The 15763-nt window shown below is 42.5% G+C and overlaps 1 protein-coding gene across 1 annotated transcript in view; it reads left to right on the top strand.

Annotated features, from left to right (window-relative positions):
• The window catches only part of DDX4 (DEAD-box helicase 4), a 38046-nt gene that overhangs the window by 1032 nt on the left and 21251 nt on the right, over positions 1-15763 (top strand). Inside the window, exons 2-6 of the mRNA XM_033009202.2 lie at positions 4057-4142; positions 6822-6885; positions 11210-11278; positions 11740-11814; positions 15473-15559. Coding sequence (XP_032865093.2) covers positions 4057-4142; positions 6822-6885; positions 11210-11278; positions 11740-11814; positions 15473-15559 — 381 coding nt within the window. The remainder of the gene's footprint in view (positions 1-4056; positions 4143-6821; positions 6886-11209; positions 11279-11739; positions 11815-15472; positions 15560-15763) is intronic.

A 15763-nucleotide genomic window follows, 5' to 3' on the forward strand; every position in this document is an offset into this window, starting at 1 on the left:
CTCCTGCTCCCTCATGAAAACTGCTGCCAACAGTCCACTTCCTTCACAAAAGGGTATTTAGTCACTGGCTTGCAGTATTTGTGTTATGGGTCCCTATTCTGATGACACATTACCTTCTGGCCAAAGAGTTTCTTCCTACATGCCTGGGCAGCGTCTAGAAAAATGGGAGTCCAAATTCATTTAGGACATGTTGGTAAATCTGTAGGACAATGTAGGACAATCCAGCTCTTTAGAAAATTTCCACCTTATGCTATATTGAATCTTCTTTTGATTTTAACCTTTAGGCATACTTTGCTCTGTACTTGAAGGCGTAAGGTAATTGTAATGTACACAAATTCATAAACTTGAGGCATTGTAGAACATTGGAGTGGATGAACTAGTGACTTTCCCCATCATTGCAAATGGAGGCATGGTCACATGACTAACAAATTTAGTGGGGTTTGCATTTTGTTAGAGAATGTCCTGGGTTGAGTGAGAGGTGTTTTTTTTTTTGGTAGCAGGGGAGGGGGCTATAGGGGCTGCCCCCTGTGAGAAGGTTCTCAAAGCTCCCCCAGCTCCAAGTGAGATCTACCTCTACACCAAAACTGAGCCAACCAGCCACATCTCTGTGATAACGAATTTAAGAAGGGCGTGACAAGCAGTAGGACTTGTGAAGAGGAGTTGCAGCAGCTGCGTGAACACCAAGGTCACTGGAGGAACAGAGGAAGAAAGGAGGGGGGAGGTGTGCTGGAGCAGAGACCCCCCTGTATCCTCTGGTGAGACGGCAGGGCAGCCCCCCCTGCCACCCATGGAGATCTACAGTGGAGCAGATGTTGATTTATGGCCTGTGGCTTCTGCTTGTCTGATCAAGGTGCTGTGCCTGAAGGCTGGGGTCCTGTGGGAAAAGGTAGCTCCCGCTGTTGTAATTCAGCGCTGGGAGGATTGCAGCATGTGGGGGTGTCCCACACCAGAGCAGCTCGGGAAGGGCTGCAGCTGTGGGAGGGACTCCAGTTGAAGAAAGTTGGTGACCCATGACGGAGCAGTGTGGGGAAACGCTGCAGTCCATGGGAGGGACTCACATCAGAGAAAGTTTGTGGAGGACTGTCTCCTGTGAGAGGGGGACCACGATGGAGCAGGAGGAACAAGTTCCAGAAGCTCCCCCCACCAAAGATGGAAGAAGTGGCAGCACTGACTGCACACCCATTCCCTGCCCCTGCGCTGCTGGGGGAGGAGGTAGAGATATCGGGAGCAGAGCTGAGGCCAGGAAGAAGGGAGGGGTGGGGGGAAGGTGTTCTCAAGATGTGGCAATGCTTCTCACTGTTCTACTCTGTTATGTGTTGTTAGTGTCTGTAATAAATGTATGTTCTTTTTTCTTCCCTTAACAAGTCTGCCTTTTGCTCATGCCCATAAAGGGTGATTTTTCCCCCATGCCAGTCCTATCTCGCACTCCAAGCCTGGCTCTCTGTCCCTTCTTATTTCCAGAAGAGAAGGGAGAGAGAGTGGCTGCGTGGTGGTTGGCAGCCAACTAGGCTCAAACCACGACAGAGAATAATCCAGATTTCTTTCAGAAAAATACTGAAAATACATTAGGTTAGTGCTTAAGATGTAGAAAGTGTTACACTTAAAATTTTGTTTGTAGGCAAAGAGAAATCACACCTTGTATATAAGTAATGCCAAGAATTTGTTGTTAGTGTAACTGAAATCTTAAGAGTCTAATCATCATTAGTCCAGCTCTTATTGTTACACAAAAAAAATAGGGTTTTTTTAATGCACATGTGTACTTTCTACCCCTTTTCCTAGTGTTGTGCTAGCTAAAAGAGTATAGTTTGGTCCAGGCTTTTAGTGTTAGATGCTCTGCAGTTTAAACCCTTGGTTTCCAGAAGCAGAGTCTCAGGCATCAAATCTTGTCCCAGAGGGAAACTGAGCACTACACAGCTGCTCACTCACCTCTTCCCCCTCAGGAATGGGAAGAAGAAAATAAAGCAAAAGGCTCGGGAATAGAGATCAGGATGGGGAAGGATGACTCACCCATTACAGTCACAGGCAAAAGAGAGACTCATTGAGGGAAGAAAAAACATAATTTTAATCCAGACACTAACACCACCACAACCACTTAACAGACAGAGTAGGGCAGTAAGAAGCATCACCACATCTCAAAAACACCTTCCCCCACCCCTCCCTTCTTTCTGGGCTCAGCTTTGCTCCTGATTTCTCTACCTTCTCCCCTCAACGGCAGAGGGGGGCAGCAAAGAGGAAGGGGGCTGGGATTCAGTCAGTCTGGCTACTTCTTTCTCCTTGGCATGAGGGGGAACTCCTCACATTCTTCCCCTGCTCCAGTGTGGTTCCCCTCTCATGGTCGACAATAATCCACAAACTTTCTCTGACATGGGCCCCTGACACGGGCCACAGTGTTTCCTGAACTGCTCTGGTGTGGGTTGCTCCCACATGTTGCGGTCCTCCCAGCAGCGAACTACAACATCATCAGGGGCTTTCTCCCTGAGTCCTGGCCTCCTTTGGGCACAATCACCTGCTGTAGCGTGGGGTCCTCCATGGACAACATGTGGGCATCTGCCTCACTGGTGATCTCCATGGGTGGCAGAGGGGGGTGACCCTGCTGTCTCACTACAGGGTACAGGGGTCTGCACCAGCACAGCCCCCCTGCATCCTCCTTGTTCCTTCTACTGATGTTGGCATTCCAATAGGTGTCCTTGGAACTCCTCCTCACAACTCCAGCCCCTCCTCCCAGGTTCCCCTTCTTAAATACAGTCTCACAGATGCTCAGCCATGGTTGCTGATTGGCCCAGCCCTGGACAGAGGCAGGTCTGGCTTGGAGCCAGGGAAGCTTCTAGAAGCTTCTCATAGGGGGCCACTGCTGTTGCCACCTCTGATGCTACCAGCCCCCCCAAACCCAGCACACTCCTAAAAATAATTCAATGAAGTGGCAGCAGCATCAGTTCAAGCAGGGTGGCCCCAGAGAGGGACCCTGAACAAAGGAATCTGTGGGTAATTATACTCTTACAGACTATGCATCCCCCCTTCATGCAATCTCAAAATTCTCAAAACAGGCTCGCAGTTTTTCGAAAAGTTTTTCTGGTGACGAGAATTGGTTGAACCTGGTGGAGCAGGTTACAGAGTATCACATTTGCAGAATGATGTAGACTTCCTTTATGATTTTGAGAATAACCACTGCTGTACTATTTCACAGCATGAACAGAGATGCAGAGAAGACATACGCTGCACCAACAGCTGAGAAACACAAGAAGTGTCAGAACACTTGTCCCGATTTTTCATGGATGTGTTAAACAGATACAAGTCCCATCTATGTTCTCATGCACTCTGACATAAATAAAACTCCCAACCCAGGAATTTAGCCCTTTTATTTTTTCAAGTCTGGTATAACAAAAAAATAGTATGAAGGGCATGTTATTCTTAAATTTGTTTGTTTTTTAAAATAAATATATAGTCTGTTTAACCTAAACATTTTTTTATTATTCTAGCAAAGGAGTATGTTCTGTTAGCTATTATGCTAATTCTTGAAAATTTTGTTTGCAGTTAAATGATTAATATCTTGGTTGCAGTACTGCCAGACAGTGGAATTTCCCTTTTCTTAGTAGATGTTTGCAAACTAAATCACACTTTAACAGTCATACATGAAGAAATTAAGGAGTATTCAGATGCTCGGAGAGCCGAGCGGGACGACGGCCGAAGCGCAGGAGCACTCAGACCCCGCGGGTCTGCGTTTCCCGGGGATCCCTCCCCCACTCTCGCCGAGCCTCCCGACAGGCGCGAAACGGCGCGCCGCCCTAACGGTCCACGGGCAGCAACACACGCGCTCGGCCGATGACCCGCGCTCCCATTGGCTGGCGGGCGGGCGGGCGAGGCACCTGACGGGCCCGCCAGCTGCACGTGGCGTTGCCGTTATAAGCAGCCCCGGGCGGCCTTACCGTCTGGCTTCAGGGCGGCGCGGCGGCGGAGGGAGGCAGGAGCGGGCGCCTGTCCCAGGGAAGCGGGAGGCTCTCCCCAGCCTCGGGCGGAGGGGGGAAGCCGCTGCTAATGTGTTTTGTTTCTTACAAGCAGAGCTGGCAGGGGACAGCATGAACCAAGAGGACTGGAACGCAGAGATGGGGGACAAGGAATCGGCAGTCCTCCTACCCCTTCAGCAGGTACGGGGTGGCCACTGTTGGGCTGTAGCGTGGTTGTTTCGCATCCTTCCTCTCAGCCCTGGTCCTGCAGCCGAGGTTGCCTGCCCTTTTTCTTTCCTGATGCATTCCTGTTCCTTTCTGTATGTCAGACCTAGTGTTTCTGAAGTTGTAGGATAAATTGAGAACAGGTTTTGGGTGTTAGGAGGCTGCAATTTTTTACACTGATCAGCTTGGTTTGATGGTCCTTATTAGAGTCTGTTGAATAGTGAAAGCACATTGGAGGAATTCTATTATTGAGGATTAGCAGAACCGTGTCGTCTGCTGGTAGTTCTTGGCTGTGAGTTAGATAGCTGTAACCTCTCTTTGTTGTTCATGTCTTCTTAGCTATTCTGTTTGTTGTGTCTGCCTGCTGGCAGTCACTGAATTGATACTTCTTTTTACCACAGTAACAGATAGAACATGGGTGACCCTTTTGGCTGATCTTCATTGTTCAATTAATGCTGTTCTTCATATTGTTCCTAAACTTTATGGTTTTAAATGTATAGCTACTGTAGGAAGAGTGAGGAGTGTGCCTCTTTGAGGGCTGTACATAGGACTTTACATATGACTTAAGAGTATGTTTTTACGAATCTGGTAGGTTGCTATAGGAGCTCACTCTTAAGAGGTTTCCTCTCCATAAGCAGTTTGCTTGCTGCTGTTTTATTCAACCAGTGCTTGCTACATATACATTTGTGACCTCTTAATTTTCTAAAAATTGAAATAAACAGAAAGGGCTTAGATGGTCTTGACCACCAAAGCTGGTAAAGAGAAAATAAATGGAACCTTATCTTCTCTTGATAGTAGTGAGTTGTTACATGGTCTTATTTGCTTGGAAAACTGCAGTCTTGGAAAATGGGAATCTGACTTTCAAGCAGGTTTAAATGTGTATAGGAACCAAGTCAATTTAATTGCATCTGTAGCTCTGCGTAAGTGGGTCTCATCATGGTGGTTGTGTTCTAAAATAAATTGAAGTGGTTCCTGTATTGTGTAAAGGGATTCAATCCTTTCGTTCTGTATTTTGAAAGTTTTTTAATACCCAGCTTTTTAGAGAAGAAAAGCAAAGAGGCTTATGGATCCCGAGTGGGATTACATAGCAGTTTCTTTGCAGATCTCTTTAGTTTCCAATTTACCTTCTCAACTTGTCAGGAAGCTATAATATAGCCAGGCATAGGCGGAGCTGTTGCTGCTTCTCAGATGTTCTGTTTAAGTTGCTTCTGTGAGTTGTGTCTACTCGGCTTCCCCACCCATGCTCCAGTGAGCTGGGCTACTACAGCATTTGCAAATCCATCTCACTTAAACCGGAGCTGGAAAAGCATGCTTGTAGAAGTTACTCTTGAGTTAAATTCCTGGCAGAAGAAAAGCTACAGTAAGGTTAGGATGTTGTACAATTAAGTTGTTAAACTGTGTACAGCTTAATGCTCTCAAGAGTTTGGCAGCAGGTGAGGATTCTTAAAACACAGTTTTGGAGTTCATAGCAAAACTAGAGTGCTGTCGGGTACCTACTGTCACACCTAGTTCTGAGCTAAATCTTGTGTAGAAGTTGTTCCTATTCAATTCTGCTGGTTTTTTTTATATAGCAGAATGCATTGGTGTGAGATGGAGGATGAAGATAGAGGAGCGTAATGAGAGACAGCTAAAGAATAATGTTTTGTTGCCTCTGCTATTGCTGAGTGAATATTTGTATCAGAAGAAATTACAGTAAACTTGAGGAGAATCAGTAGTGAATCTTTAATGGTTGGTGTTGGTCATAACGGTTGTTTAAATTCAGCCTTGAGAAACAGGGAGGAAGAAGAGAAGCAAATGGTTTATCCAGGTGAATGTATACGGCTGAAAGTAAAGTTGTCAAAAGAAGTTATGACATACACTTTCAGAATAGTAATTTTACCAGTTTGGGTTTAATTTCCTGTAGTGGTTGCTAGCCACATTGAGCAGTGTGAAAGCTGTAGTAATATCTAAAAAGCATAGTCTTGGAGCAGAAGGCTTCGTAGTTATCTGATATTGCTTGGTCAGCTGGTGTTTTGGCTTACTAGTACATGTCTGTCATGCATTAAACAGGGGAAAGTTAAATGTGATCTATGCTGGAAATAAAACTGACCATGAGTAAAATAGGAAAATTAGATGCTGTTCTGAATTGCTTGAAATGGGAGTATCTGAACATTTGAGTAAATAAACAAGGACTGACATTTCAAGTATATCCTTTTAAAATAATCTGTAGACATCTTGTAGTAAAACCATAGAAATGCAGTTATGAAACTGATGAAAATAGATTTGTATTCACAGTGCAAACAGTTTGAAAGATTGGCAAAGGAAAATACTTTAAACATTACAGTATGGTTTTGAACAATGGAAGTTTCTTAGAGCTTATTTGTTGTCAAGGTGACAAAGCTCATGCTGCCATAAAGCAGTGGCAGAAGGCAAGATAAACTTGCTTCATATGTCAGTTGTGTGTAATGTGGTTTTGGTGAAATTCAGATGCAAGGAGTGTGCCATTTAGTATGCTGAAGTGTAGTAACCTGAAGTGAACAGAATTGTCTGAGAGACTGCCTTTCAGAAGGTGCAGATGGCACCTTCTTTCAAGTGCAAGACGGCAACTGCATTTGTATTTATGTACTTTGCTTGGCCTGGGGTTAACAAGATGTTGTGCCTTTTTTTCTTTTGCAGGCTGACTTCTCTGAAAGACCAAGTGGCCCCTCTTTTGGCTTCAGTCCACATATGTGCTCATTGGGTATGTGAAAGGCACTTCTGATTTTACTGACATTTGGGGGAGTTGATTCCTTGAACAATGTAAGAGATTAAGAAAACTGCAGTGATATTTTAATGTGTTCCCCATGCAGTAAGTGACATCAAATTATACAGGTAGCATAATGAGTAAACTTTCCTTTAGACCCTCAGCCTTTCTCTACTGCAGTAACTTGTTGAATATAGCTTCTAATGAGAGTCAATAGGTGTTACCTCACATAGATTCCTAGAACAGGCTGTGCCAAACATGAACAGTATTGAAAATAAGTGTTATGAGCAGTGCTAGTGAGGTCCTGTCTGCCAGCTGTGTTGAAAATAAGAAAAGGTCAGATGTTGAACAGAAACTTTGATCCATTTAAAAAAAAAAAAAAAAACAAACAACAAAAAAAAAACAAGACAAACCCACTAATGTTTGCTATCAGGTTTCTATAAAGCACACTTGGTTTAATGAAGATGATGCCTTTATAATCTTGAACAGAAGTTTTATATGTAGAAGGTGGAAGAAGTTTACATATAGAAGATAGAAGTTCTAAATATGCCAAGCCAAGGTTGCTGCTGAAGGTGGTTTGCCCAAGGCTTTACTTTGTGTGATTTTTACCATAGCCAGATCAGGAAATGGGTTTTGTGTAGAACTAACAGTCTCTGGGTGATGGCACCTGAGGTGTTGTTCACTGTAGTCTCTGAACTCAGGAGTGGTCTTTAAGACTTCTTGACAGTATTTCAACTTCAGTGTAATTGAGTCTGAGGTAAAAGCTTTGAGCTTAAGCATTTAGTTAATCCAACTGTGGAAGAACAAGCTAAACTCTATCTTAACAAATTGTTCTTCGCACAAGTCATGTTGATGTCACAGTATCGTAATATCCCAGGTTGGAAGGGACCTTGAAAGATCATCTGGTCCAAACTTTTGTGGTAAATGAAGCCTAGATGAAATTGTCTAGCACCCTGTCCAATCCCATCTTGAAAGTCTACAGTGATGAGGACTCCACTGTGTCCCTGGTGAAGTTTTTCCAGTGAATGATTGTTCTCGCTGTAAAAATATTCTATTGACATGAAACCTCTTTCAGTATCGCTTCTACCTCTTTGTCTTCTCCATGTGGCTCTTTGTGAAGAGAGAGCCCTGTCTTTGTAGCACCCTTCAAGTATTGGAATATTGTGATAAGATCCTCCCTTGGACCTTTAATTCTCTGCAGAGGAAAGACCTAGCTCCCTCAGTCTTTCATCACAGGGCATGTTCTCCGTATCTTTATAACTGCTCGTGTTTATGAGCAATCAGAACACAGCAGTATGTTTATTGTTGAAGTATCTCTGCCCAGCCTTCTAGTGTATAGCTGAAAGGCACGCTTTCCTTGTCCCCAAGATGTTGGGAAATTATTAAAGGCAGGAATAAGATACTACATGTGGTACTTGAATTCCTCTGAACTTGGACAGTTAGAGGAAGTAGAAAATTCAGAGGACAGGCTTTGCATGCATCCTTGAACAGCAGAAGTGTTTTGTGAGGTCTCCAAGTTGCTAACTTCAGTAATGGTTTGACACAGAACAAATAGGAAAGGGCAGTGCTTGTGAAGAGAACTTGAATTGCAAGTTAGGTGAAAGTTAATCTTGGAGCTTTGTGTTTTGTTCTAGCTCTTTCTTTCTGACTAGCTGTCAGCTTTGCCTGTTAACTTTTTCATTACATATTGCAAAGATAACATATTTGTGCCACTTGTACAGCTGTTGTTCAGGGATACACTGCTGCAGTGCTAGATTTTAATTCCACTGAATTGTAAGTAAGGACTCATTCTAGTCCTCTTTATCAGTGGTAAATGGTATAGCAATCAATTAAACACTAGCATTTTGGACTCCCTATAAGACCAGCTAGCTTGCAAACTTAAATAGACATGAGTCGCATGAATAATTTGCATAGTAGGCAAATGATAATTGTTAAAGTTACTATACTTTAACCAATCTTGAGTTGGTTGTCAAGTAACAGTGCAGTGTCCAATTGACTTGGTGTAAGTGCTAAACAGAGCAGGCTTGTGTAAGGAATGATTACTTGTTCTATCCTGTTCACTGTCTATACATCTGTGTTTTTTGTCCAGTATCTTTCATTGGTAGAAGTAGTAAACTCAGAGCAGCATGGTGAAGGAACTTATTAAAGCAAATGCTTTATTGATCAAGTATTTTGTTGACACACGATGTACTTTTCAGAAACTTTGAATATTGAATTAGTGTGCTTAAGTTGTAGAAATCTTGGTGAAGGAGGAGTGATAGAGTTGATAGAGTAAAAATGGGTTAGGATGTCAAGTAAAGGGAAGAGAGTCTTCACCCCTTCAGAGGCAAATGGACTTGGTCAGTAGAAGCCAATCTATTGTAGTAAACCATAAAAATACCAATTTAAATAATTGGTAAGGTGTTTTTATTTGCTGCTTGTTACATGTTAGATTGAACATGAATATCAGAATCTTTTACATCAGCTTTGTCAAAAACTAATCACTTAAATCTTCCAGGTGAGCCAGAACTCCGAACATTGTTCAGACTATGAAAGCAGCAGTTTTAATGCTTTAGTGTGGGAAACTTTGCTTATACCAATCTATCATGGTTGAGACGGACAAAACTACAAGACAGATTCTTCTTTAAAGCACGTTAACGCCAAAAGCAAAAAGCTTTTATTGCTCTTCTCCTTTGTTCCTTTATACTTTTACTATAGGATATACAAACTTTGCAGACTGCCTGCCAACACGTTCCTTCATGTATATGTTCATACATTGCATGTTCATGGAAATGAACCCTGGCTCTTGCCAGGGTGGAGAAGTTAATATGCATAGGCTCATCACACTAATGTAGCAGGATGAAAAGTTCAAAAGTTGAAGCTCCCAAGCTTTCTAGTACCTCTATCCACCTAAAACTAGTTCCAAGTACAGGGTTATCAGTTCTTCTGATGCCTCTTTTCTTACTGGTTCAGAGCTGTTATGCTCTCTTACTGTGGTTGATAAGCTTGCTCATCTTGCAGCTCCTCCTGTTCTTGTTTGCTCTTTCGGGGTAGATTGGAGTACTTTCCCAGGGCCTCAGTACAGCTGAGATTCCCCCACACCAGTTGAGTGACTTGGATGATGTTTGGTACATTACTGCCTTCAATCTTCAACAAGCTCTTGTATACAGGTGATATTTAACTAATACGTTTGTCCTGTTCCAGAATGTACTAGTGCATAGGGTTTATTTTTTTCCCCAGAGGTAGCTATATCGTTATGTTAAGCAGTTTTAACTTGGAAGGAAAACAGTAACAATCAAGTTTGTGATATGCCATATACTTGCATGCCATGGAATTTTGTAGCTCCCCTGGCTCCAGGTTGGACCCACTTCTGGCCAAGGCTGAGCCGTTCAGTGTTGGTGGTAGAACCTCTATGATAACATATTAAGGGGGGACAAAAAGACTGCTGTAGAACATACAGCAGAGAGGAGTGAGATGTGAGAGGAACAGCCCTGCAGGCACCAAGGCTAGTGAAGAAGGAGGAGGAGGCCGCTTTAGGTGTGAGAGCAGCTTCCCCTGCAGCCTGTGCTGAAGACCATGGTGAGGCAGGCTGTTCCTCTGCAGCCTGTGGAGGTTAATGCTGGAACAAATACCTACCCGCAGCCCATGGAGAACCCTGTGCTGGAGCAAGTGGATGTTCCCAAAGGAGGCTGACCTTGTGGGAAGCCTGTGCTGGAGCGGTCTGTTTCTGAAAGGACTGCACCCTGTGGAAGGGACCTATCGTGGAGCAGTTCATGAGGATCTGCAGCCTGTGAGAAGGACTCAGGTTGGAGCAGTTCATGGAAGACTCTCCTGTGGAAAGGACCCCACACTGGAGCAGAGGAAGAGTATGAGGAGTCCTCCACCTGAGGAGGAAGGAGCAAGAGAGACATGTGATGAACTGACCACAACCCCCATCCCCTGCCCCTCTGCACTGCTGCAGAGGGAGGAAGTAGAGAAATTGGAAGTAAAGTTAAGCCCAAGAAGGAAGGAGTGGGAGGGAAGGTGTTCTTCAGACTTGTAGCTTTTTCTCATTATCCTACTCTGATTTGATATGTAACAAATTAAGTTGATCTTTTCTCCTGAGTGTTTTGCCTGTGACCATAATTGGTAAGTGATCTCTCCCTGTCCTTGCATCAACCCACCAGCCTTTTATTTCATTTTCTCTGCCCCATCCTACCAGGGTGAGGGGGGAGGAGTGAGTGAATGAGTGGCTGTGTGGTGCCCAGCTGATAGCTGGGCCTGAACCACAATGACTTCATTGCTTTGTATGTGAGGATATTACAGGAGACAATGTCAAAAGCCTTACTTTCTTGTTTTCCAGGTGCTATTGAAAGACCTAACAGGAGTCAGGATATGCAGAATTATTTTGAAGTGTATGGTAGGAGTAGAGGTAGGATTGCATGGTAAAAATTTGTAGTTTTGGGGGTGATTAAGCATTCCTTTTGTACACAAGATTTATAATGAAGTACCTTATTGTTGTCTGAGTAGATTCTGGAAATTCGAATTTGGTATGCTGTTAGCAGTACTGTTGCTGAGTGGTGCTATTCCTTATGGAAAACAATAGTTGCACATTTCCCAAGCTTTGTAATTTTAATTAATTTCCTTTGTATTATAAAGTGGACACCCTTGACATGTATTATGTATTTGAGTGAGAGGTAGGCTGCAGACCTGAGGTCCCTTTCAGCATGAATGCTTCTGTAATTTTAATGTTGAGTTTTAAAAAAAAAAAAAACCAAACCAAAAAAACCCCAACAAACCCAAAACTAGAACACCAACAAAAAAACCCCAAAGCCTACCCTGAAATCAAAGATAGCTTTGAATATTCAGTTGATTCTTTTTTTCTAATTATAGATGCTGGTGAATGTGTGAACAGACGATGTCAACCAGTGAATAGATTTAGTAGTAGAAGGAGTTTTGGAAACAGAGGTAACTTTCTGGAGTGTCTGTAATTTGAGTGGCTAGTGTTATTTGATACATTAAATTTTCCCTCTTCAGGTACTTAGTTTTGTTGTATCAGAGACAAATGAGCATTTGTGACTTGGAGGGTAATGCCAACCCTTATTTACGTAATATTAGGTACTCGGTATCACCCGTTATTTTTGACTGCACAACATAAAATAACCTGCCATATTTGGCAGTAGGCAGGAGACTACACTTTAAATATTTGCTCTACCTCTTTCTTTGATTCCATTCTCTGTGGAAAGAGGTATTTTTGTGATTTTTTTTTTTTTTTTTTTTTTTTGTTATAGTATAAAGGGCAGCTGAATATTAATATTCACATATATGCCATGTGAGGGAATATACCAGTGCTCTTCTGTGGAAGACCTGAAAGCTTGCTTTCTTTAGTATCCGTAAAGCAATATTTTATCCCTGTTGTCTTCCTGCTTACAATAGTGAGTGGTACTATTGCATCCAATGCACATTGGAGAGGTTAGTAATTGACAGTTTGGCAGTACTGCCATAAATACTTTTATCAGGTATTACTGGAAGTACATAGGGCAGTGGAAGCTACTGTCATGTCGCATCTGTCTGGATAATTCCGGGGCTGTAAGTTGGACTTCTTATGAAACAAGGAAGATGGAAATGCTAGTCCTGGTTTGGGCATGTTTAGCAGAAATTCCGACCTGCAGAACAGCTGTGGAGCCTCTCAAAGTTGTTTGTTCTACATGCTGAACAACACCTTCCTAATTTCACTTTTCCTTTCTTCTTATTTTCTTTCTCTAAGGCTAATACCCTTGGGTCCTGTGGGAGGGTGTCAGTCCACAGTCTGTTTGGAATTCAGGGTGATTCCAGAGAAGGTGTCTGTTTAGGAGACTTCCTCCCACTTTCCCTCTCTCCTTAAACAACATTAGTTGTAACAAAGTATTATAATTCAAGGTTCTGTTAACGGGCCATCTTTCCCCATCTAATTTATACAGAGGCCACCATTGATTACAATATTTTATTAAAGTCCTCTTGTTCACACTTGCGCTTGCCTTCCTCTTATATTTTTACAGTGAGCCAAGATGCAGCCCAGAGGGCTCTTTCTTTAAAATTCCCCCACTCTGTTTCCCTCCCATACTATTGGTTTTGAGGAGAGTGGGCTTATCTAAATTCTAATTCTACTGTCTCTGTATGTTTGCCAGGTTCATACAATATGCTCCTTTAAACTGAGCTGAGCGGTCAATTCTGTCCCAGTCAGACCAATTCGCTTTACATTTATTACACCAAAAATAATTTCCAGACTTCTCTTCCACACCAAAAACTTCCAAAATATGTGCTTTGTTTGTCTCTGGCCACTCTCCTCATGGAGAATATGGAACTGCGGATTGGAACTCCACACTCGCTTTGCTATCAGACTGTGTCTTGTTCATACCACAGTCACACAAAGAGGCCCCTCACACTCACAAAATGCACCAGTTAGGACAATAAACAAAATTGTAAACCATTAGCTGTTTGCCACAATTCAAGCCCAGAGCATACCCAGTAAGTTTCACTTATTAAAATCAGAAATTGGTGATCACAATGTAAACCTCAACACATGATATATGGTACCGGATTTTTACAACAGATAACAACAATAATGGGCTCCAACAGATGGCATAAATGATAGCTATCTCACTTGTGTAGTGCCCTTAATAAGGGGTTCCTGCAAAGGCTTGTGTAGTGCCCTTAATGAGGGATTCGCACAACCTGTTGCAGGATTTGAATCTCAACCACCCAGGGGCGAGCACTAATGCTCTTTACCTCATGTAGGATGTCTCCTCATGACTTACAGGTATCCCCTCCTAAATCCACATACCTGGTCCACTGATGGTCCGTGTCTGCCCCTGCAATGATTGAATGAGCTAGGGAGCGCCTCTGAGAAGCCTCTGGGCATGCCTAGGACATCCCCCTCTCAGTTGGTCCTGCAGCCGGACAGAGAGGGTCCCATCTGGGTCACCAAATTGAAGTGCAGAAACAAACTTTACAACTCACAGGGAGTTATAAAGCAGGTATGTTTATTGCAGTGCTGGGTGCAAGGGGGATTGTTCCTCCTAGCTTGCACACCACCAGCATGCTTTGCCCAAAATTTATGCAGTCCAGTTATACATATTCATGGATTTATGCAATACAAACATACATATGCATAAGTGAGGTGGGGTTAGTTTGTGTAGACTCAGATCTGTCTCTGGTGGTCATTTACTTCTTCAGAGGTCTTGCCTTCCTCTTCGTCTTTTGTCCTTTAGATGAACTTTAGCCATTCATGCATGCTCTATTCGTACTTGGTGATCTCAGCAGCCTTTTAACCAGTTTTGTGGTCAAGCTGACACCATTATTATTGTTATTTCCCTCTGTGTCTAACACAGTCCTTGACAAATACCAGTCCCTGATAAGCTTAGGCACCAGTCTCTAATAAACAAGTTTCAAAAGAACGTTCAAGGTGTCAAAATAACATTCAAGGTAAACAGGATTGTTAAGAAATTGCAAAACAGTTAGTTCCCTATATCATCTTTAAAAAATGCCGCACCATTTCTGCATCTCATGGATTGATGCCCAGTATGGTTGGGGAATGCTAGACATGTTTGACTAAATAGGCAGCAGCACCTTGCTGGTGCTGTGGAATGACGATGAACAGTTCTGCTGTAGACTTCGGCAATTGCAAAGCAACTCCCAAGCTGTATTTAAGGTCTGTAGTGTTTATGAATGTTTATGTAGACTGTCTTTTGCATGTAAGCCTGCAAGATATGATTTTTATTTCTTTAATTTGGCAAAACTCAAATGACATATGAATTGGTATGCACTAAATAAACTTTGGTGGAGAAGGAGCTACAAATGCTGTGGTAAGAGAACTTCCTGGTCTTATTTAACAGAAGATTCTCTTTGTTTTGACAAGATGATATAACAGGTGTTCAATTGAAGAATACAGATGGACTAAATGATAATGTAAGTTGACTGCTGTTGACTGCTTGGATCTTAGACAACACCTAAAACTGTCCAATCTAAAATGAGAATTAACTTGTTTATACATGTGGCTGTTTACTTCCTCTCCCTCACCATCAGAAAAGTGAACAGGGAAAGGGGTTAAAAATAAAAATATGCTGCATACTTGGCACTGCCTGTCCCAAGCAAATGAATAAGCAATTCCGAGTAATAAAAAAATGGAAATTGATAGACCTGAAAGGTAGTTTTTCAAATTCTCGCTCCATAGGAGGCAGCAACTGCAATAGTACCTTATTCTGCATTACTGGTTATGAAAACAGAGAAGGTACAAATGCTGTCAGTTGTCCTTTGACTGAGCCAGAGAACTGAACTGATCTGCATCATAACCAAACGGTTGAAAGATAGTAGCTTATATAACATATATGCATGTAAAGTCAAATACTGAAACTTAATGTTTGATTTACTTCTTGCAGGAAGCAATACTACAGGAGAACACTAGATTCTTCTCGTTATACTTTTTGGCAAAAATTTTTTTCGTATGTTAGGCAAATCAATTAGTTTGTTGTACTACTTACATGAATTCATAAAATAAGGACTGTGAAGAATAATTGCCAAATAAAAGGCACTTGATCTGAGTATGTGAAATCGGACCAGCTAAGTTGTCTGCTATGCTGTATTGCAGGTTTTCAAGAAAGGAATGTTGTAGGAGATTCTAGTACACAGAGTAGAGGCTTTAGAGGATTTCCTCTTGGCTTTGGACGAGGTGAAAGTAAGTTTTTCATATTGACTGGTTTGTGTGGGAACAACATATATTTGGTCATTCTTTCTGGGTTTGCTTGCTCCCTGAGAACAACTATAAGTGTAAAGGTGAAAGCTATGAACTAACTTAGGTTCTTAAGCCATGTGGTGGAACGTGGATGACATCTTTGAAAAATAGTATCACTGGCAATAATATAGCATAGGTTGGAGTTAG

Source organism: Tyto alba, unplaced genomic scaffold (genome assembly GCF_018691265.1).
Source record: "Tyto alba isolate M040663 unplaced genomic scaffold, T.alba_DEE_v4.0 Super-Scaffold_42, whole genome shotgun sequence".
Classification (NCBI taxonomy): domain Eukaryota; kingdom Metazoa; phylum Chordata; class Aves; order Strigiformes; family Tytonidae; genus Tyto; species Tyto alba.